The sequence below is a fragment of the Echiichthys vipera genome (assembly GCF_963691815.1).
Source record: "Echiichthys vipera genome assembly, chromosome: 7".
In the NCBI taxonomy this organism is placed as follows: domain Eukaryota; kingdom Metazoa; phylum Chordata; class Actinopteri; order Perciformes; family Trachinidae; genus Echiichthys; species Echiichthys vipera.
This window is the reverse complement of record NC_139832.1, coordinates 1,916,831-1,940,809: the sequence shown is the minus strand read 5'-3', so window position 1 is coordinate 1,940,809 and position 23,979 is coordinate 1,916,831. Positions and strand designations below refer to the sequence as shown.

Below are 23,979 nucleotides of genomic sequence, written 5' to 3'. Positions count from 1 at the left end.
CTGACAAAGGTTTTATTGTGTCTGTTTATGAGGTCAAGTGTGCGTCTGCAGGGTGTGCACAGATAACACCCACTTTGTTCACCGCAGAGACTCTGGTGCAGTCTGCAAATGAACTCTTGAGCATCTCCTGAGGACTTATTACAATTAACTTATGTTTGTATGAGGACCTTCATTTATAATGTGACTGTAAAGTCTTTTTAAAGCCTCACCCTGACTCTGACCACGGCCCACTAAAGAGCTGTGCAGGGGTTAGGTCTGGGCAAATGAGGACTCAAATGCAGTCAGGGTAGGATACATGCAAGCTTTAATTCCTCGACAACACTGTGGTAATGGCTGGAGGTACACAAACAGATGATATACTCTGGCGACAAGACAGGGGAAGACCGGGGGTCCGTTTCACAAAGCAGGTTCAACAAACTCTGAGTCTGACCCTGAACTCTGAGTCCGACCCTGAACTCTGACTCTGACCCTGAACTCTGACTCTGACCCTGAACTCTGAGTCTGACCCTGAACTCTGAGTCTGACCCTGAACTCTGAGTCTAACCCTGAACTCTGAGTCTAACCCTGAACTCTGAGCCTGACCCTGAACTCTGAGTCTGACCCTGAACTCTGACCCTGAACTCTGAGTCTGACCCTGAACTCTGAGTCTAACCCTGAACTCTGAGTCTGACCCTGAACTCTGAGTCTGACCCTGAACTCTGAGTCTAACCCTGAACTCTGAGTCTGACTCTGAACTCTGAGTCTGACCCTGAACTCTGAGTCTGACCCTGAGTCTAACCCTGAACTCTGAGTCTGACCCTGAACTCTGAGTCTGACCCTGAACTCTGAGTCTAACCCTGAACTCTGAGTCTGACCCTGAACTCTGAGTCTGACCCTGAACTCTGAGTCTGACCCTGAACTCTGAGTCTAACCCTGAACTCTGAGTCTGACCCTGAACTCTGAGTCTAACCCTGAGTCTGACCCTGAACTCTGAGTCTGACCCTGAACTCTGACCCTGAACTCTGAGTCTGACCCTGAACTCTGAGTCTAACCCTGAGTCTGACCCTGAACTCTGAGTCTAACCCTGAGTCTAACCCTGAACTCTGAGTCTGACCCTGAACTCTGAGTCTGACCCTGAACTCTGAGTCTAACCCTGAACTCTGAGTCTGACCCTGAACTCTGAGTCTAACCCTGAACTCTGAGTCTTACCCTGAACTCCGAGTCTAACCCTGAACTCCGAGTCTAACCCTGAACTCCGAGTCTAACCCTGAACTCCGAGTCTGACCCTGAACTCTGAGTCTAACTCTGAACTCCGAGTCTGACCCTGAACTCCGAGTCTAACCCTGAACTCCGAGTCTGACCCTGAACTCTGAGTCTGACCCTGAACTCTGAGTCTGACCCTGAACTCTGAGTCTAACCCTGAACTCTGAGTCTGACCCTGAACTCTGAGTCTAACCCTGAACTCTGAGTCTGACCCTGAACTCTGAGTCTAACCCTGAACTCTGAGTCTAACCCTGAACTCTGAGTCTAACCCTGAACTCTGAGTCTAACCCTGAACTCTGAGTCTGACCCTGAACTCTGAGTCTGACCCTGAACTCTGAGTCTAACCCTGAACTCTGAGTCTGACCCTGAACTCTGAGTCTGACCCTGAACTCTGAGTCTAACCCTGAACTCCGAGTCTAACCCTGAACTCCGAGTCTAACCCTGAACTCCGAGTCTGACCCTGAACTCTGAGTCTGACCCTGAACTCTGAGTCTGACCCTGAACTCTGAGTCCGACCCTGAACTCTGAGTCTAACCCTGAGTCTGACCCTGGACTCTGAGTCTAACCCTGAACTCCGAGTCTGACCCTGAACTCTGAGTCTAACCCTGAACTCTGAGTCTGACCCTGAACTCTGAGTCTGACCCTGAACTCTGAGTCTAACCCTGAACTCTGAGTCTAACCCTGAACTCTGAGTCTGACCCTGAACTCTGAGTCTAACCCTGAACTCTGAGTCTAACCCTGAACTCTGAGTCTGACCCTGAACTCTGAGTCTGACCCTGAACTCTGAGTCTAACCCTGAACTCTGAGTCTGACCCTGAACTCTGAGTCTGACCCTGAACTCTGAGTCTAACCCTGAACTCCGAGTCTAACCCTGAACTCCGAGTCTAACCCTGAACTCCGAGTCTGACCCTGAACTCCGAGTCTGACCCTGAACTCTGAGTCTGACCCTGAACTCTGAGTCCGACCCTGAACTCTGAGTCTAACCCTGAGTCTGACCCTGGACTCTGAGTCTAACCCTGAACTCCGAGTCTGACCCTGAACTCTGAGTCTAACCCTGAACTCTGAGTCTGACCCTGAACTCTGAGTCTGACCCTGAACTCTGAGTCTAACCCTGAACTCTGAGTCTAACCCTGAACTCTGAGTTCAGGGTTAGACTCAGAGTCTCCCAGACCGTGGGAGAGAATGACGTTGTGCTCCTGATGTTCATGCTCCGAAGGTGCATGCATGAAAAGATCCTGCACGAGTCTCAAATCTGGAGTCCCAGTCAAGTCCCAAGTCACATTTGTGAGTCTCAAACTCGAGTCCCCGTCCCCAGCCCCTGTATCATATCTTAGAATTCAATCAATAGTTCAAATGTTGATTAAACGCGATCATGACTGAACTCGATGATAGGATTATGAACCCGGTCATCATCGTCGAAACGTTGTCGGCACACAACAACTGCTCCCGTCGGGAGGCGGCGTGCTCTCCTTCACAGGATGATACAGGACCACTCTTCCTTCTTCTTGGCCCTGTAAACGAGCAGCGCTGCGGAGAGACTCTCGAAGGCATCGGTGAGACTCTGGTTCATGTTGTTCAACTCGTTGGTTTTGAACAGCAGAGCCCACGTCCCCGCCTCGTTATATTCCCGTAACTTCCGCTCCGTTGACGACAGAACGCTCTTGAGTTCCTCCAAAGCTCTGCGGACGTCTGCGTCGTGTATCTTCTCCCCTTGGATGGAACGCACCACCTTGTCCAGGGTCTTGAGTCTCTGTTTAATGTTGTCGATTATCTCCTTTTTGTCCGTTATCAGATTACAGATGATATCCAGGATACTCGGGATGATCTTGAGGATTGTCTCGATGCTCTGGAGGATCGTTTCGACGTCCTTGAGGAATTTGGCGACTTCAGCCATGATCAGCTGGAGAGACATGGAGGAAGTTAGCTACGGACTTGAGTAATATGACGTTGTTTTATGGTAATCGTAATAACGCAAATACATTTTATTCATAGTGCCAAAGCATTAGAAAAGTGATCTGGAGACACTTTGCATATAGAGCAGGTCTAAACCAAACTCTCTGATTTATTTAGGATTTACAGAAAACCAAACAATTCATCTGAGAGCAGCAGAAAGTTTCAACATCTGTATATTTATCCGAGAAGCAAAGACAAGGGGCGGCAGTAGCTCAGTCCGTAGGTGACTTGGCTGGGAACCGGAGGGTCGCGGGCTCAAGTCCCTGTGTGGACCATGAATGGAGTGTGGACTGGTGGCTGGAGAGGTGCCAGTTCACTGTCAGCCCCCTCGCTCTTACATCTCTCCATTAGTTGCATGTGGATGGGTCCTGCGTGTGTGTGCGTGTGTGTGTGTGTGTGTGTATTTCGGGTCTGTGTGTGTGTGTGTGACATGAAAAATAATAGAGACAAATAAAGGAATTCTTCTAAAACCTTCCTTTTAACCGACATGAACGTCAAACCCACCGACTCTCTCCGTCTCGACCGGTTACAATAATTAATAAAACAATGTTTCGTCGCTGTGAGGTGCCTCTCAGACGAGGGGAAGTAATGAAGCATGAGAAAACTCTAAACATGGTAAAGGGGACGGATTTGAAAACGTTACGAACTAAAAATAATGAAAGGAAATGACGACTTACTGTGAAGTGGATTCAGATGTGGAGCTCTTGAGTCTTAATGCAGGTGGCGTATGAAGTAAAGTGAAAGTTTAGATAATGAGTTATTAACCTTCCCTCCTCTTGGTCATCTGTTGCTCTGCAGATGTCAATAGCTCACATATTCTTATTGGACTGATAAGGCCCTTACTACCGATTAGCTTATGTGTGCACCTCACCTTTGGACCGGGATGATAAATGTTTGCTTTGTACGTTTCTCCAAACCCCAGAACCCCAGTTAATATGCAACGTTTCTGCCACTGTAGACGATAATGTATCACCATAGTTTCAGGTTTATCTCGTCCTAACATGGTCTTTCCTGTTCTGGGACATTGGCCGAGTCTCGGATTGAGGCGTCGAGCCGGGTCTCGGTGAAAACCAGAAGGCTGAAGACCTTAACAAGGAGGGAGGAGGAGGGGGAACCGGACAAACAGGAAGCACAAAGGGGGGGAGCTGAGGGCTGCAGTAGTTTCATTTTTAGCCCCACCCTCACACTCACACTCACACACACACTCACACTCACACACACACACACACTCACACTCACACTCACACACAAACCGTAGAAGGGAAAGCTGTCCTTGACGCCCGGCGCACATTAACAGGTATGAATGTTCCCTGTGTGCTGTCGTGTGTGCAGTGAACTGTTGTTGGCTCTGTGAGCTGCTGCTGCTGCTGCTGCTGCTGCTGCTTCATGTTCAGAGGCTTCTCTTCAGCCGCGCCTCGCCTCAGCTCAGGACTCAAAATGTGACTTTAGACTTTGCAGGAATGTTGGTTTCACTTTTGCTGAGGGGGAAATGATTCACAGGGCGCGGTGCAAGCCGGACCAAACGCTAAGGAGAGTTATTCCCCCCCTGAGATCATGTTTGATTCGTGTTAAATCTCTGTTCTGAAGCTGTTCACCACGAGGAGGAGTTCCTCTAAGTGTCCTCTTACAAACTCTCAACCCCATCTTTGAATGAGCACATATTCACAGTCATACTAACTCCCTTTGACATAACCTTCTTTCATAGGAAATATATTAATATATATATTCAAGAAACGGCTTTACAAGCTTCGAAATTGATGCAGAAAGTGACGCGCAACTGATAAATCTGTGCACCCCTCATGAATCTAATTACGCTTTCTATTTTGTGAAACATCGTTATTTTCTGTGACACATGATCTTGAGACAGTAGATGGCGGCGTTCTGCTCATTCCCCATATTCAACCTTTACCGTCCCGTCCCACTGATCGAGGCGTTTGCTCTCTCACACCCCGCCCTGCAGAGTAGCGTCTAAGGGCGCACTCACACTGTCGTTCCGCACCGCGACCCGGGCTTTAGGGTCCTTGTCCCCCCCTCCAGGCCCGGTTGTACTCACACTACCTGGGCCTCGGAGAATGCTTCTTGCTGCCTATACGTCATCACGGCGTAACACGTCACACGCATTGATGACGTCATGGCGATGCGTGGCTTTGTTTCCAGTTCTCTCCGTAGACCTCAGAGTTTTTGTGCGTCTTGTCGACTGTTTTTGAATCTTTTCATCGACCAAATCTGCAGTAAACACTCCACCTCCGCATCACACCGACGTGAACCTTTCACCGCCATTGTTTGAAATGTCCGCGCATGGTCCCTCCTTCTTTTTTCTACGTCCCAACAGGCGCACATACGCTACCGCCGTAGGGCTCGTGCTCGTGCTCGTACACGTGCGCACGCTCGTGCTCGTACACGTGCAAACGGCTCTGCTAAAGCCCACCTCTTTCAAGCGGGCCGTGGGCGGACCACTGTCGGCTGTTATGCGCGGAGCGGGTGCACTCACACTGCTTAAACGTACTCGGCTTTAGCTGAAAAAACGGTTTTGGCCCGGGACAGAACGACAGTGTGAGTGCGCCCTAAATAGCTTCAGGTGTGCGGTGCGTGTGTGAAAGGGGCTTTAGTCAAACCCAGCCCACGCCTCGTCTGAAAACTGCCACAGGACCGGACGAGACATTTCCTCCTTCAGCGTCTGTGATGACAATAAACTTCCATTTGCATTAGAGTTTGTTTTCTTTAAGAACACACAAAACAAAATAACAATAAAAAAGGAGTGAGAGGAAGTTTCCCATGTATTAACTCTTATAACCCTTCTCCACTTAAAGGTAAAGTGTGTTTCTACATTTTATCTAAGCGCAACAAATGAGTCCTGGAGCCTCCAGCTCTTATCTGCTCTGCCCCTCCTGCCTCTGATAATGGAAATCAAACTGGCGAGCAAAGTGAGGAGGAGGAGGAGGGAGGAAGGAGGGAGGAAGGAGGGAGGAAGGAGGGAGGAAGGAGGGAGGAAGGAGGGAGGGAGGAGCAGGAGGAAGGAGGGAGGAGCAGGAGGGAGGGAGGGAGGAGCAGGAGGAAGGAGGGAGGGGGCAACCGGACAAACAGGAAGCACTAAGGGTTCAGTGCAGGAACAAACTTATTGAAGCAACTTTTATGTCCGCTTTAGATTGAGACACTTCATACAGGCATGCATCAGCTGCAACTCTACACCCACTGGACACCGTGTAGGGGAGAGCGGGGTCGATTGAAACACTTTTCAGTGAAACTTCTTTTTCAAAGAGGAGGGAGGGAGGGAGGAGGCGGAGGAACCGGGCAAACAGGAAGCACAAAGGGGGGGAGCTGAGGGCTGCAGTAGTTTCATTTTTAGGCACACTCACACTCACACTCACACACACACTCACACTCACACACACACACACACACTCACACTCACACACAAACCGTAGAAGGGAAAGCTGTCCTTGACGCCCGGCGCACATTAACAGGTATGAATGTTCCCTGTGTGCTGTCGTGTGTGCAGTGAACTGTTGTTGGCTCTGTGAGCTGCTGCTGCTGCTGCTGCTGCTGCTGCTGCTTCATGTTCAGAGGCTTCTCTTCAGCCGCGCCTCGCCTCAGCTCAGGACTCAAAATGTGACTTAAGACTTCACAGGAATGTTGGTTTCACTTTTGCTGAGGGGGAAATGATTCACAGGGCGCGGTGCAAGCCGGACCAAACGCAAAGGAGAGTTATTCCCCCCCTGAGATCATGTTTGATTCGTGTTAAATCTCTGTTCTGAAGCTGTTCACCACGAGGAGGAGTTCCTCTAAGTGTCCTCTTACAAACTCTCAACACCATCTTTGAATGAGCACATATTCACAGTCATACTAACTCCCTTTGACATAACCTTCTTTCTAATCTAACCATATTTTTATGGTCTCATGTCTTATGCTTTTATGTTTTAGTCCCACGTGTTTTTAGCCTCCATATTTGAACCCTTTACTGTTATAGGCCACAGTTTTAAATCTCCAGTGTTTCCTCACGGGGTCTAAAGGGTTGGGAGTTGTCTCTGGTCTGGCCGTGGGGGGTGCTGTCCTGTGGACGGTTCAGGCCCGGGCGACCAGAGGGCTCTGCACCTTGGTGCGGAGGCTCCTGTCTGCCCGGGTTGGGGGGGTCTCTGTGGCGGTGCTCCCTGCGACCTCGGACTGGGACCTCTCCTGGTGTGGTCGCCCCCCAAAGGCAGCTTCCTCTAGCCTCCTCTGTACCTCAGGTCTCCCTGCCCGGCCATGTCTCTGTAGTGACAGCTAGTGTTTGTGTGAGTGTGTGTGTCTGTGTGTCAGCGTGTGAGTGTGTGTATGAACGTATACATATGTGTGTGTGTGTCTCTGTGCGTGACTGTGGGTGAGGGAGGGTTCTTTTAACTTTCTTCTCCTGATTTTATTTGATGTTTCTCTTTTTCTGTCCATCTCTTTGAGGCACTTTGCGATACTTTCTGTATGAAAAGCGCCGTGTAAATAAAGGTTGATTTGATTTGGTTCTTTCATAAAATATATATATATATATATATATATATATATATATATATATATATATATTTAAGAAACGGCCTCAAAGCTTCAAAATTGATGCAGATAGCGACGCTCAACTGATAAATCCTCATGAAACCCTCATGAAATCACCATTAGTTATTAGTTCATCTACAACATTTTACATTGACGCATGAGTAATAATAGAAAATAACACAGTGTCACAGGACACATTTTAATTGTTATACTTACAGACCTTTCCTGAAGGAACATTTTCAATGCAGGATTTTTACATTATTGAATGTTTTTATCTGCAGTAGAGGGTCTGAACGCTTCAGATGTGTCACTGAACGTTAGTTTACAACATGGATCAATAATGGGGGTCGTCTCCTCGCTCACCCGAACCCTTCGCTCAGCGTTACAGGGAGTGAAACGTCCCCCGTGGGAAATCTTCTCTGCACATAACTACACACAGGACATCCGCGAGTGCCGATAGAGTCACTTTAGTCCGATTCATGTCAGCTCAGAGCGCGCTCACACTGTCCTCCCGGACCGAGACCCGGACTTTAGGGTACTTGTCCCCCCTCCCTCTCCCCCGCGCCCCAGCCCCGTTTGTACTCACACTGCCAGGGCCGGCCAATGCTTCTTGCTGTCCATACGCCATCACGCCGTAACACGTCACACGCATTGATCGCGTGTGTGTGGCTTTGTTTCCAAATCTTTCCGTAGACCTCGGAGTTTTTGTGCGTCTTGTCGACTGTTTTTGAATATTTTCATCCGACCAAATCTGCAGTAAACACTCCACCTCCGCATCACACCAACGTGAACCTTTCACCGCCATTGTTGTTGTTGTTGTTAAATGTCCGCGCATGGTCCGTCCTTCTGTTTACATGTCCGAACAGGCGGACATAACGCTACTGCCGTAGGGCTCGTGCTCGTACACGTGCACACGCTCGTGCTCGTACATGTGCAAACGGCTCCGCTAAAGCCCACCTCTTTCAAGCGGGCCGTGGATGGCCCGCTGGCCGCAGTTGAGCGCGGAGCGGGTGCACTCACACTGCTTAAAGGTACTAGGCTTTAGCTGAAAACCCGGTTTTGGCCCCGGCCAGAAGGACAGTGTGAGCACGCTCTCAGTCGCTGACATGAATCGGACTAAAGTGACTCTATTTCTGTTGTGTGCTACTTTTGGCAGAACCGTATTTCCTGGTGTTTCTGTAAGAACATTGAAGCTGTAGCCGTCCGCATGGTTCAAAGCTACAGTAAAGTCTATATAAGTTTAAGCAACATCATCGTTTGGTCAATTTTGAGATTTTCTTCCTTCAGACTGGTGGAATCAAACCATTTATTTCTCTTCACTTTGTCTCTTTGAGTCTGTAGATTTCTCCTAAATTCACCAATAAGTAAATACGCCGTACTGCCCCGAGCTAACCAGTGTTAGCCACGTCTATGTGAATAGAATAGCCTTTATTGTCATTGCATTTGCATACAATGAAATTGGAGTGCTACTCCCCCTTGGTACATTTTTAGAAAATAATATATAATAAAACAATTAGCAAAGTATTATATAAGCAATAAAAACACAAGATAGTATAAATAATATAATAATGTGAACAGTATAAACAGATGGGGAACAGTGTAAACAGATGGGGAACAGTGTAAACAGATGGGGAACAGTATAAACAGATGGGGAACAGTATAAACAGATGGGGAACAGTATAAACAGATGGGGAACAGTATAAACAGATGGGGAACAGTATAAACAGATGGGGAACAGTATAAACAGACGGGGAACAGTGTAAACAGATGGGGAACAGTATAAACAGATGGGGAACAGTGTAAACAGATGGGGAACAGTGTAAACAGATGGGGAACAGTATAAACAGATGGGGAACAGTGTAAACAGATGGGGAACAGTATAAACAGTATAAACAGATGGGGAACAGTGTAAACAGATGGGGAACAGTATAAACAGATGGGGAACAGTATAAACAGATGGGGAACAGTGTAAACAGATGGGGAACAGTGTAAACAGACGGGGAACAGTATAAACAGATGGGGAACAGTATAAACAGACGGGGAACAGTATAAACAGATGGGGAACAGTATAAACAGATGGGGAACAGTATAAACAGACGGGGAACAGTATAAACAGATGGGGAACAGTATAAACAGACGGGGAACAGTATAAACAGATGGGGAACAGTATAAACAGATGGGGAACAGTGTAAACAGATGGGGAACAGTATAAACAGATGGGGAACAGTATAAACAGATGGGGAACAGTATAAACAGTATAAACAGATGGGGAACAGTATAAACAGATGGGGAACAGTGTAAACAGTATAAACAGATGGGGAACAGTATAAACAGATGAGGAACAGTATAAACAGATGGGGAACAGTATAAACAGACGGGGAACAGTATAAACAGATGGGGAACAGTGTAAACAGATGGGGAACAGTATAAACAGATGGGGAACAGTATAAACAGATGGGGAACAGTATAAACAGATGGGGAACAGTGTAAACAGATGGGGAACAGTGTAAACAGATGGGGAACAGTATAAACAGATGGGGGACAGTATAGACAGATGGGGGACAGTATAAACAGATGGGGAACAGTATAAACAGATGGGGGACAGTATAGACAGATGGGGAACAGTATAAACAGATGGGGAACAGTATAAACAGATGGGGAACAGTATAAACAGACGGGGAACAGTATAAACAGATGGGGAACAGTGTAAACAGATGGGGAACAGTATAAACAGATGGGGAACAGTATAAACAGATGGGGGACAGTATAGACAGATGGGGAACAGTATAAACAGATGGGGAACAGTATAAACAGATGGGGAACAGTATAAACAGACGGGGAACAGTGTAAACAGATGGGGAACAGTGTAAACAGATGGGGAACAGTATAAACAGATGGGGAACAGTATAAACAGACGGGGAACAGTATAAACAGATGGGGAACAGTGTAAACAGATGGGGAACAGTGTAAACAGATGGGGAACAGTATAAACAGATGGGGAACAGTATAAACAGTATAAATAGATGGGGAACAGTATAAACAGATGGGGAACAGTATAAACAGACGGGGAACAGTATAAACAGATGGGGAACAGTGTAAACAGATGGGGAACAGTATAAACAGATGGGGAACAGTATAAACAGTATAAATAGATGGGGAACAGTATAAACAGATGGGGAACAGTATAAACAGACGGGGAACAGTATAAACAGATGGGGAACAGTGTAAACAGATGGGGAACAGTGTAAACAGATGGGGAACAGTATAAACAGATGGGGAACAGTATAAACAGTATAAACAGATGGGGAACAGTGTAAACAGATGGGGAACAGTATAAACAGATGGGGGACAGTATAAACAGATGGGGAACAGTATAAACAGATGGGGAACAGTATAAACAGATGGGGAACAGTATAAACAGATGGGGAACAGTATAAACAGATGGGGAACAGTGTAAACAGATGGGGAACAGTATAAACAGATGGGGAACAGTATAAACAGATGGGGAACAGTATAAACAGATGGGGAACAGTATAAACAGATGGGGAACAGTATAAACAGACGGGGAACAGTATAAACAGATGGGGAACAGTGTAAACAGATGGGGAACAGTATAAACAGATGGGGAACAGTATAAACAGACGGGGAACAGTATAAACAGATGGGGAACAGTGTAAACAGATGGGGAACAGTGTAAACAGATGGGGAACAGTATAAACAGACGGGGAACAGTATAAACAGATGGGGAACAGTGTAAACAGACGGGGAACAGTATAAACAGATGGGGAACAGTATAAACAGACGGGGAACAGTATAAACAGATGGGGAACAGTGTAAACAGATGGGGAACAGTGTAAACAGATGGGGAACAGTATAAACAGATGGGTGGAGAACAGAAACTATACTTAAATATGTATATTTAGGGTGGAGCATGTTAATATTGCACAAGGTAAGTAAAAGAGTTAAAAGTAAGTAAAAGATTCCAAGACTGCCCTAAAGTGAAACTGGACACCATTTTGGTTCAGGTTACCCCTGTCCACTAAACATGATTCAATTTGCATTCAGCTCTGATTCATTCCCTTTTCTATCTCTCCAGCTGACCATGGACTACATAGATGCCATCCTGTCCATCGCCGTAGAGATCTACAAACTGGTTGAGAAAGTGAGGGCCAATAAGGAGAGCTGCAAACGTGTCGGTAGCCGAGTCAAAGGCCTGACAAGAATGGTAGACACCATCAAAAAGAGAGAAAAGGGACAAATATCTCCCGATGTGGAAAAAGCCCTCGAGGGACTCAGTTGCACTTTAGTAACAGCACGCGACCTCATGGATAAATTCACTGCGGCCAACTGGCCAAAGTGGATGCTGAAGTCCGGCAGCCATGCAGAGAAGTTCAACATTGTGAACGACCGCCTCAACGATGCCTTCCAGATCCTGTCTGGATCTCTGCAGGTGGACGACGGGGACTTGCTGAAAAAAGTCGCCAAGATGTTTGAGCAGCACATCAGAGAGACAGAAGACAAGAACGACAGGGAGGAGGACGACTCCAAGCTGGAGAAATGTGAGGGAATCTGATGTGGATGTTGAGTAAAGATGACAGGCACCGGTTCAGTCGGTCCTCACGAACTTCCATTTGATCTTGTCGTTTTAATCTTTAGACATTTCATATCTGGAAGAACTTCCATCAAGAGCATCAGGAGGAATTGAATGCATATTCTTTGCAGATGATTAGATTACATTTTTTGGAGCCTTTTTAAACACTTTTACGACTTGCAAGCAATGCCATTATCAGAGCACTCAAGACAGTTGTATTGTAGTTCATAGTTGGTTGTGTGAGGACAGGAATACTGTGCAAAGACACGGTTGACATTTGCATCCTCACATATGAAGCTCTGCCGGGTAACTTCAGGTTTCAAGTGCATGCACGTAAAGAGCTTAAGATATAAAAAAACAAATGTGAAGTGCTCAATGAAATGACGGGATTCGGTGTCTGGTTGGTTTTGTTTCATCTGTGTTTGCTTGTTTTTCAGTGCTCTTGGATTTCCAGAAGGAGCAGGAAAAGAAATTGGAAGACCTGAAGAGAGATGTTGAATTCATCAAAACTGGCGTGTCAAATTTGGTGGTGAACAGTGAGTACAACAAAACACTTTGACATACACTGGGCTGTCACAATATCAGATTTGTCACTTTTCACGATTACCTTGGCCAAAAGAATTTACGATATCGGTTATCACGGTTATCGGCACATCATTCATTCATTCAGTCATCTTCAACCTCTTGTCCCTGTCGGGGTCGTGGGGGGCTGGAGCCGATCCCAGCTGGCATCGGGCGTGAGGCGGGGTCCACCCTGGACAGGACGCCAGTCTATCACAGGACACATAGAGACGAACAGAGACAGACAACCATTCACACCTACGGGTGATTTAGAGTCATCAATGAACCGAACACCTGCACGTCTTTGGACTGTGGGAGGAAACCGGAGAACCCGGAGAAAACCCACGCAGACACGGGGACAACATGCTAACTCCACACAGAAGGGCCCCAGCCGGGATTCAAACCAGGAACCTTCTCGCTGTGAGGCGACAGCATAGCATATCGTGAAATCCCTAATTTAAGTCTGTAATCTGGTGCCATAACAGCTTGACTGTGTCAGTCCGATGTCTGAGAGAACTACTCTATATGTTTGAATTGTCTTGTCAAGCAGAAGTTATGTTGTGTTGTACCTGGAGAAGAAAACGCTGTTCAGTGGTTCATCCAGACTGAAATTGACTCAAAATAAATAATTACAGACACGTTGGTAAGTCACATGGCTGTCATTGCTAAATCAAACCCAGAAATAACTTATGACCATGTGTTTTCACAGTGAAAAAGCCCAGCGCTACTGAGCTAGGCATCCGAATGATCGAAGAAGATGAGCTGGAATATGAATATCCCAAAGAGCCCTTCAGTAAAACTTCCACCTCGGAGGTCTACAAAGGAACCTTCAGTGGTTTCTCGGTGGCCATCAAGAGATACACTCACCCTCTGACCGCCAGCACAAGGTATGTGCCGTGTTTCATCTTGACTCAAAATACAGGAAAACGGTCCTTTTTGATTGATAGATCATTTTGATGCTGCATAGCGGTTAAAATCTGGATTTGTTACAGTCAGAAACCCCTGTTAGACGTTCTCTTAGCCACCTTCCCACTACGTGCTACTGCGAGCTGTGGCTATCTTCGAGCCTGTCGGTCGTGACGGCCCTTAAGGGCGCACTCACACTGTCCTTCCGCACAGCGCCCCGGGCTTTAGGGTACTTGGCCCCCCTCCCTCTCCCCCCGCACCCCAGGCCTGTTTGTACTCGCACTACTTGGGCCTCGCGCAAATGCTTCTTGCTGCCTATACGTCATCACGCCGTAACACGTCACACGCATTGATGACGTCATGGCGATGCGTGGCTTTGTTTCCAGATCTTTCCGTAGACCTCGGAGTTTTTGTGCGTCTTGTCGACTGTTTTTGAATCTTTTCATCGACCAAATCTGCAGTAAACACTCCACCTCCGCATCACACCAACGTGAACCTTTCACCGCCATTGTTGTTGTTGTTGTTGTTGTTGTTAAATGTCCGCGCATGGTCCCTCCTTCTATTTTCTATGTCCCAACAGGCGCACAGAAATGACATCAGAACCGCCGTAGGCCTCATGCTCGTGCTCGTACACGTGCACGCACTCGTGCTTGTACATGTGCAAACGTGCTTTACAAAAGCCCACCTCTCTCAGGCGGACCGTGGACGGCCATATTAATGCTCAAACACGTTCCCTCCCAAGACTGTTTTGCAGAGGCACTGTCTTTGCACCCAGAGCTTATCAATGCCCAAGTTGATTTAGATAGTCTTAAAGAAATGCAGACTAGCCAGAGCATTTTCCCTTGTCCCAGAAAAGTGAGACTACCGTGGACATAGTGGCCCTCATTTATCAATCTTGCGTGAAAACGGGCGCAGATCTGAGCGCAGAATTGGTCGTAGGACAGGACTCACGTGTGATTTATGAAACATTCGTATCTGACCAATCTCAGCGTACGAATGAGCGGGCCTTGATAAATGCGGCGGCTGAATTTGATCGTCATTAACATGTTACGCCCCTAAATATTCCTGGTTCGAGGCCTCGCCCACTGAGGTCAAACACGGAGAGAAGGAACGCTGGTTAGAAAAGAAACTTTTCCGACACACAGATCTGCATCCTGTCATCCGAGATGGAGCAAAATAAAGATGTGCTGTTTGTCTTTAGAGTGGAATAAAAGGGGCCCATCATAAAAACGCTGTATGGAAAAGAATAACGGAGGCAGTCAACCCGAAGCAGCGCTCCACTGTGGTGTGTGTGCGCACTGCTGAACCTGCGCTCTTGCTCTGTTGCGGGGTTTGCCAGCGGGGTTATTAGGTATCCCGTCAGAGGATAACCTTTGTAACCTAGAAGAACCAAACCAAGATGTTAATCATTTGATACCTTGTTTGATTTAATGCAATTTATCGAGGGCAGCCACTTAACGAGGAGATGAATTTGGCTCTGGCTGATCTGTTCTTAATATGTGACTGCTTACGCTTAATGACAGCTGAGGTTTATTAGTTATTTTCAGCCAGATTTTGCTGCACCGCAAATACACAGGCTGGAATGTGCGTACACGACCTCAGACGAGACGTGAGATTTGATCGTAGCTCCCGCTCACGTCCAAATTGATAAATGCCGACGTTTGCCAGGAAATGGTCGTACGCACGTTTTGCTGCCGTACGTTCGTTTGATAAATGAGGGCCAGTGTCTTCAGATGTGCACATTTTTAGGACAATGAGTACTGAGTTCAGTTTGAGCTCAGTCTCTGTTTTCCCACAAGGCTCTGTGTGTTAGTACGTATAATTATGAGGTGTACTGAATCTGTCAAAAACTCATTGTCAACTTAAACATTGTCTCCATATGCAGCGACGTGCAGAAGATTTTTGATAAGGAGGTTGTAACCATGAAGCGGTTTGAGTCACCCAACATCCTGCGAATGTTTGGCATCTGCGTCAAGGACCAGGGTGAGTGAACTGTAGCATAGCAGAGACAGAGTATCCGGAGCATTGCACCTTTTAAAATGACGGTAATGTGATGTGTTCTTGTGACTGCCTGCAGGACCCATGTCTCAGTTCCTCCTCATCATGGAGCACTGTGAGAATGGAAGTCTCCGTGAGTTTCTGGACACTGGTCACGAACTGTCCTGGATCGTTAAAGCTCGTATGTGTCGGGACGCAGCGAGAGGAATCTACCGGTAAGTTAAATCATTATATGTCCACTTAATTCAAATAATCCATGAGGAATTAAGAAAACAAAGACATTTATTTGTGCAGGTGAGATTAAAATATAAAAACATAATTTTGTTTGTAACCGCATGTTTGTAAAGGAGAGATTCGTTGGTTTCCCGTAGAACCCATTTTTAATCCAGATACCTTCAGATCATTCATTCATTCATTCATCTTCGACCTCTTGTCCCTGTCGGGGTCGCGGGGGGACTGGAGCCGATCCCAGCTGACATCGGGGGTGAGGCGGGGTCCACCCTGGACAGGACGCCAGTCTATCACAGGACACATAGAGACGAACAGAGACAGACAACCATTCACACCTACGGGTGATTTAGAGTCATCAATGAACGTGCAGGTGTTCGGTTCATTGAATGTGTCATAAAAAAAATACCAACCCCAGAAGAAGGCATGCTTTTATTAAATAAAGGCACAAAACATATTGATTCAAAAGATTCCTTCATGTAGACACACAAATAACTTATCTCTCAAGACCGTGAGTTATTTGAACTTTGTTCCTTTTGTTAGTTTTTGAGCAGTGGAGGTTTTACCACAGTGGGTTGTCTTCATCCACTGTTCGTGCATATGACTATAAAGAGTAATACGCTGTACATACAAACATTCATTCATCTTTAGCCTCTTGTCCCTGTTGGGGTCGCGGGGCGGCTGGAGCCGATCCCAGCTGACATCGGGCGTGAGGCGGGGTCCACCCTGGACAGGACGCCAGTCTATCACAGGACACATAGAGACGAACAGAGACAGACAACCATTCACACCTACGGGTGATTTAGAGTCATCAATGAACCCAACACCTGTACGTCTTTGGACTGTGGGAGGAAACCGGAGAACCCGGAGAAAACCCACGAAGACACTTCCATGTCAGTTTTTCCCCTTATGGTTGACACCGATGGATCTTCTAGTTTCAATACCAATATCTTCACTCCATCTCTAAAACCAGCCCGCTACAGCTTCAAAGACAAAAAGTGGGCAGGGCCACTGCAAAGCAACTAAAGCTGCACTACAGTAGAACTTGAAATACTCAAGTAATATACCTCAAGAATAGTACTTCAAGTGAAATTCCAGCGTGAAATCATCCCATGGTCTTTTTCGACACTTGCACACATCAAAGTTGCTAACAGTTGCTAACAGCCGGACGTGGCTAACACTGATTAGCTCGGGGCAGCACGGTGAAGGCATTCAAAGGTCTTTTTTAACCACTAATGCTGCTGAAAATAACAGCAAACCTCTGCAGCAGCATGAGAAGAGTCCCTACACACACACACACACACACACACACACACACACACACACACACACACACACACACACACACACACACACACACACACACACACACACACACACACACACACACACACACACACACACACACACACACACACACACACACACACACACACACACACACGAGAAGAGTCCCTACACACACAACAAAGCAGCATCAGCGTAGTTAGTGAAGCCAGAGTTTATTAAAGAGTGTTTAAAGACTTACCTACTGGCCCCTGTACCAGCTCCTCTCATAGTAAAGTCCATTACAGTGGAAGGAGCCCATTGGTGCTTTGTTGTGTGTGTAGGGACTCTTCTCATGCTGCTGCAGAGGTTTGCTGTTATTTTCAGCAGCATTAGTGGTTAAAAAAGACCTTTGAATGCCTTCACCGAGCTGCCCCGAGCTAATCACTGTTAGCCACGTCCGGCTGTTAGCATCTCTCCTGGATTTCTCCGTTAATAGTTGTAACACGAAAAAACGGTCTTGTTGGCTTATTTGATGAATGTAAGTGCTGAAAAAGACCATGAGATGATTTTACGCCGGAATTTCACTTTAAAGACGAAAACATTTCAAATGAAACTGTGTCTGTATGATTGTTTGTTTATGATTATGCACCATCATGATGAGAATCCCCGTTGTCTCTTAGACTGCACCAGAGTGGACAGAGAACTATTGTTCATGGATCCATCAGCAGCAGCAAGTTCCTGGTGGCTGCAGGAAACGTAGTTAAGGTACTGACACTAGTGCATGCTGGGACTGGTGAGGGCGCTACTGACTTTGCAGGATTTAAGGCGTTGAGGGAAATTAAATGAAGTCTTGTTGTTGCAGCTGGGAGGCTTTGAGCTGGCCAAAACTGAGACGTCGCTGAAAAGGCCGACAAAGTCCAGAGACACAGAGAGGAACTTGAGCTACTACTCTCCTCAGATGCTCTGCGACCTTAACCACACCTACAGCAAAGAGTGTGAGATCTACAGGTCGGATACCAACCAGGACTTTGACTGTACAGCTGCTCCAGAAAAAAACACACACTACAAAGAGATTCGTGTTGGGCTACTTTCTATTAAGTCACCGTTGTTAAGGGTTGTATTAAATGTTCTCTGCAGGAACCCGACAAAGGCCTTAACCCGGTTAAGGGAATCATGAGATTATTGTAGTTCCCCATTCAACCCCTACATGAGAGGGGGTTGAATGGGGAAATGACGGAGTAACTCTCCTCCGGTACAGTAGGTAGTGATGTTAGTTGCCGTTAACGCTCTATTGTTGTTGTTTTCGGCACCGTTGCTTCCTGGCTTATTCTATTTCCGCGTCGAAAGCCTCTACCGCTCTGGTGGGGAGGTATAACCCCGGCGCACGCGCAGACGAGAAGTCCCACAGCAACCCGAGTACGCTGTGTACATGCACGGATAATCGGGGTACTGAAGGAGTTCTCCGGGTCTGTTAACCCGGGTATGAGAACTTTTAAGCTGCACGTATACGCGCTGTGTGTAACTTTCAGAAAACCCTTCCAGGCAGCATCCTGTTGCTCGCGCCTGCATGCTCTCACGCACATCCGCACAGTCAAACTGAAATATCTAAATGCAGCAAAAATAAGAAAAACACATTTAAAAAAAAAAAAGACTCCTCACTAACTTGGAAATGTTTCATGTCTTTCAGCTTCGGAATCGTTCTGTGGGAAATCGCAACCGAAAAGATACCTTTTGAAGGTGTGCACCTGCAAAACACAACCATTAACAAACAAATCCTGAACTGTTTTGAGCATCAATGACTCCCTTCCTTTAGGGTTTAATAGCCATCTTACATGTCAACACTTGGAGGTCTCTGTGTATCTACGCTGCCCCGATCCACGGAGAGGGAAGCTACACACTGTTCTTCCGCTCTCTGCCATGACGTAGAGTTGAATTTAAATCAGCAAACATCTCTTTAAGAGCTCATCTCATCTTCAGCCTCTTATCCGGGGTCGGGTCGCGGGGGCAGCAGCTTTAGCAGGGGACCCCAAACTTCCCTTTCCCGGGCCACATTAACCAGCTCTAACTGGGGGATCCCGAGGCGTCCCCAGGCCAGTGTGAAGATCTAATCTCTCCACCTGGTCCTGGGTCTTCCCCGAGGCCTCCTCCCAGCTGGACGTGTCTAGAACACCTCCCTAGGGAGGCGCCCAGGGTTCATCCTTACCAGATGATCCTGAACCACCTCAACTGGCTCCTTTCAACGCAAAGGAGCAGCGGCTCTACTCCGAGTTCCTCACGGATGCTGAACTTCTCCCCCTCTCTCTAAGGGAGACTCCAGACCCCCTCCTGAGGAAACACATTTTGCCTGCTTGTACCCGCGACCTCGTTCTTTAAGGGGATATACTCTGTGCTAGAGACGCATACGGTTACGGACTGAGCCTTCTATCCGTACTCTGCGTACATTTCATAGGTATTTCTGCACGTATCCTGCAAGCTCGCAGATGCATACTGATATGGACCAAACGTTGCAGTACCACCAGAAATCCAGGGGGCAGTGTCGGGCTCTGTACACAAAAAAGTGCAATGAATAGAGGATGTTTTACTCAACATCCATTCCAACGTAAAGGACGAATGGAAGAATAAGGCCAGTGACGATAATTGGAGCATAAACGAACCTGCAGAATAACAGATTTAGTTTTTCCTGTAATGATGGCAGGCGTACAGCAGGCACGTCCTCCGGGCAACATAACCCACATGCGCAAGGAACTGCAAAGCATTTTTGGTAACGCAAACATACTCTTAGGAATGCTTTGCTCAGTAGGTAATGTTGTAATGTAATGAGTTGGTTTTTAATGACGGTAATCTTCTTCTTACATCACCGACTTACTCGAGTCCTGACGGCTCGTTTAAAGATGGAGTTGTGTGCGTTTCCCCATGGGTTGAGTGTTTTCACACTTTCGTAGTATTTATATGGCACATTTAGCTGCTTTATCTTAACAACAGAGAGGCTAAGCATGTGGGGATGATGTATTCTTTGGGAGTTAGCTTGGCCCTGGTTCCTCTTACAAAACGCAGATGGGATTTTTCGAATGGATTTTTGATTTCTGCAGAAAATAAGCTCAAAAAAACATTGAGACGAGGGAACCAGGAATGCAAAAATGCACTTTCAAGATGCAGGACTTGTTCCTGCTAAGCTGTTATAATGTCTATATAATGTCATTACTTCTGCAGATATAAGGACATAAACCATAAACCAAGTATTGGACAAATTCAAATGTAGATCTGATGATGGTGCTAGAGGAAAAGTCACCAGTTATTACAATTCCAGGTCATTTTATGACAATGCATGTGATGGTTCCTCATGATGACACTAGAGGGGAAAGTCCAGGTGTCTAAGATATTAGCATTGATCCTCGGAGGGATCCAAAATGGGAACCAGAAAGGATACCATCGCTCCAGCTGCTGCTAGCGTGGCTAAAAATACACCTCACCTGAACCACAGAGTAACTGAGTTGTACTTCTGTTCTTAATGGGTTCTTTTCTTCCAGGTTGGTCAGAAAGGGATATTCTTAATAAAGTGGGGAAAGACGGATTTCAGCAGGAGCTGAAAAGCAAAGACGCTGAAGAATGTCCCAAACAACTGGCTGTGCTGATCAACCTCAGTCGGGCCCATGACAGCTTCAAGAGACCATCAGCTGGAGGTAATTCAGCCTACATTTAAAAAAATACGCCTCCCATCCACACGACTCTGGTGTTAAAGAGCGCCTTACGCCTTCTTCAGATGAGATTAGTTTAATGTGGGGACGTAAATGTTACCTCAGGACGTCATCTTATCTCATCTTCATCCGCTTATCCGGGGTCGGGTCGCGGGTCAGGACGACTGTAATACAAATGGCTAATTCGCACAGGATTGAGAAATCCCTGGTGCTCACAGAGGTGGAAGGGTTACTGGATCTATGTGCTGTCGTCACCTCCCTGTCTCCGTGTGCGTGCTATGTAGCCTCCTGATATCACAAAGTAAACACCAAACTAAAGGACAGAATGGATTATCTAAAAAAAGGGACCAGAGTGCTTCTTCAAGCGCCTCCATGCTTAAAACAGGCTATGACTGAATATCTACCTATGTTTTACAGAGGGATGTATTCAGATTAGGATTACTTTGACCTGAGATTTTCCCCGGATCGTTTTAAATAAGCTGAGAATCGTCGTGTTTTCACTGACGTTCTCCAGAATAATTACAGACGCGGTGCCTTTTGACGGGACTTAACGCCCTGGTAAATATGACCTTACCCCACCTTCCCACATTAAACTAATCCCGTCCGAAGAGGAGGAAGGGCGCCTACCACTGAACCCCCCGCTGAAGCCATTTTAGTTTGAAAACTCCAAGGTTGTGTTTTGATCGAGGAGCGATCACGGCCCGACCAGCTGCTCCGGACCGGCCGTCGTACACGTTTCTGACACGTTAGAAATCTTCACACAGTTGAAGCTACGAGTCGATCTCCGACAGTCACTGTGTCACAAAGTGTCAGAGAGTCTGAAAGCGTCACTGAGGGCGCACTCCCACTGTGCCTCCGTCCCGTGCCCCGTGCCCCGTGCTTTAGGGTCCTTGTCCCCCCCTCCAGGCCCGTTTGGACTCACACTACCTGGGCCTCGGAGAATGCTTCTTGCTGCCTATACGTCATCACGCCGTAACACGTCACACGCATTGATGACGTCATGGCGATGCGTGGCTTTGTTTCCAGATCTTTCCGTAGACCTCGGAGTTTTTGTGCGTCTTGTCGACTGTTTTTGAATCTTTTCATCGACCAAATCTGCAGTAAACACTCCACCTCCGCATCACACCAACGACCCGGGGTCGGGTCTCGGGGGCAGCAGCTTTAGCAGGGGACCCCAAACTTCCCTTTCCCGGGCCACATTAACCAGCTCTAACTGGGGGATCCTGAGGCGTTCCCAGGCCAGTGTGGAGATCTAATCTCTCCACCTGGTCCTGGGTCTTCCCCGAGGCCTCCTCCCAGCTGGACGTGCCTGGAACACCTCCCTAGGGAGGCGCCCAGGGTTCATCCTTACCAGATGATCCTGAACCACCTCTACTGGCTCCTTTCAACACAAAATTAATAATAATAATAATAATAATAATAATAATAATAATAGTATGAATAATGCCATGTCTGTTTGTCTCTTCCACAGTGCTGGTGGATAAACTGCAGAACGTGTTGACGCAGTTAGAAAAACAGAAAAAGCTGTGAAAAACCTCGCCTGGAAGGAAGTGCTCCCTACTTCCTGTTTTGGCTGTGGGACGTGGAAATATTATTTTCCACCAGGAACGACAGAAGTGCTAAAGAAAGCTTCCCTGTAAACTTCTATATAATCCACAGAGTTTACAGGGCTGTAAAAGCCACACGTCATTATTTTAGTTATACTCTTTAAACCACGGTCAGTCTTCTTATTTACCCGTGTGATTCTTTTTTAAGCCGAAGCTCCTGCTGTGACGATTTCAGGGTAACGTCGACGATGCTGTGATTTCAGTGGGGCAGCGGTGTTTGACAGCATGCATCAACCACACCATGATCCCACCTGTGAATCCTCTGGTAATTCATGTGCGGCACATGCAGTCAAACACAACAACATCACAACACCACTTCATGTTTAAGATCCATTTATCTTTTAGTCTTTATGTTTATTATAGCCAACTATAGCTATGTTTGAGTTAAATGTTCAAATCAATAAAGAAACGGACAAAATCTCCTTTACTTTGGTCTTGTTTTTACTCTTTTCCATATCATGTCTTTCACGAAGAGAGAAGAGATGCTTAATGACCACAAATATACACAAAATGACCCAAAATGACCACAAAGAGATTCTTAATGACCACAAATATACACAACATGACCCAAAATGACCTCAAAGAGATGCTTAATGACCTCAAATATACACAAAATGACCTCAAAGAGATGCTTAATGACCTCAAATATACACAAAATGACCCAAAATGACCTCAAAGAAATGCTTAATGACCACAAATATACACAAAACGACCCAAAATGACCTCAAAGAAATGCTTAATGACCACAAATATACACAAGATGACCCAAAATGACCACAAAGAGATGCTTAATGACTGCAAATATACACAAAATGACTCATAAAGGTCACAAAGAGATGCTTTATGACTGCAAATATACACAAAATGACCCCAAATGACCACAAAGAGATGCTTAATGAGCACAAATATACACAAAATGACCCAAAATGACCTGGGTGGGGGGCTTGGTTAAAACAGATAAATAGGGAGGTGTTCCAGGCACGTCCAGCTGGGAGGAGGCCTCGGGGAAGACCCAGGACCAGGTGGAGAGATTAGATCTCCACACTGGCCTGGGAACGCCTCAGGATCCCCCAGTTAGAGCTGGTTAATGTGGCCCGGGAAAGGGAAGTTTGGGGTCCCCTGCTGGAGCTGCTGCCCCCGCGACGCCACCCCGGATAAGAGGCTGAAGATGAGATGAGGTGAGATGAGTTGAGATGAGATGAGATGAGATGAGATGAGATGAGATGAGATGAGATGAGATGACCTCCACAAACCAGGATTGTACAAAAAGGACTTGATGTAGTGTCTAATCGCAAACACTAGGGGCAGCATTGCGCCACAGCTGCGTGTAGTCTGCCTGACCAGAGAAGAAGTCACGGCGGGATGGGGGCGGGGCAGAGCGGGCTGGCGCCGGGAGATTCGAGCCCTGACC

General features: G+C 46.8%; 1 protein-coding gene across 3 annotated transcripts; it reads left to right on the top strand.

The window, feature by feature from the left end:
- Nucleotides 1–4,414: 4,414 nt before the first annotated feature.
- LOC310949813 (mixed lineage kinase domain-like protein) lies at nucleotides 4,415–22,976 on the top strand. Of its 3 annotated transcripts, XR_014593281.1 has the most exons (12): nucleotides 6,519–6,659; nucleotides 11,810–12,272; nucleotides 12,742–12,840; nucleotides 13,575–13,752; nucleotides 15,657–15,754; nucleotides 15,849–15,984; nucleotides 17,947–18,031; nucleotides 18,129–18,274; nucleotides 18,954–19,003; nucleotides 20,794–20,946; nucleotides 22,433–22,597; nucleotides 22,717–22,976. XR_014593281.1 is itself a non-coding variant. In XM_083917372.1 (11 exons), the coding sequence occupies exons 2-11, from the start codon at nucleotides 11,816–11,818 to the stop codon at nucleotides 22,489–22,491; spliced, it is 1,461 nt and encodes a 486-aa protein (XP_083773498.1). In that variant the 5' UTR covers nucleotides 4,415–4,492; nucleotides 11,810–11,815; the 3' UTR covers nucleotides 22,492–22,976. The 3 variants fall into 3 exon arrangements, 2 of the variants coding, with proteins under 2 accessions (XP_083773498.1, XP_083773497.1); XM_083917372.1 differs by lacking the exon at nucleotides 6,519–6,659 and adding an exon at nucleotides 4,415–4,492 and having other exon boundaries at nucleotides 22,433–22,976; XM_083917371.1 differs by having other exon boundaries at nucleotides 22,433–22,976.
- The last annotated feature ends 1,003 nt before the right edge of the window (nucleotides 22,977–23,979 follow it).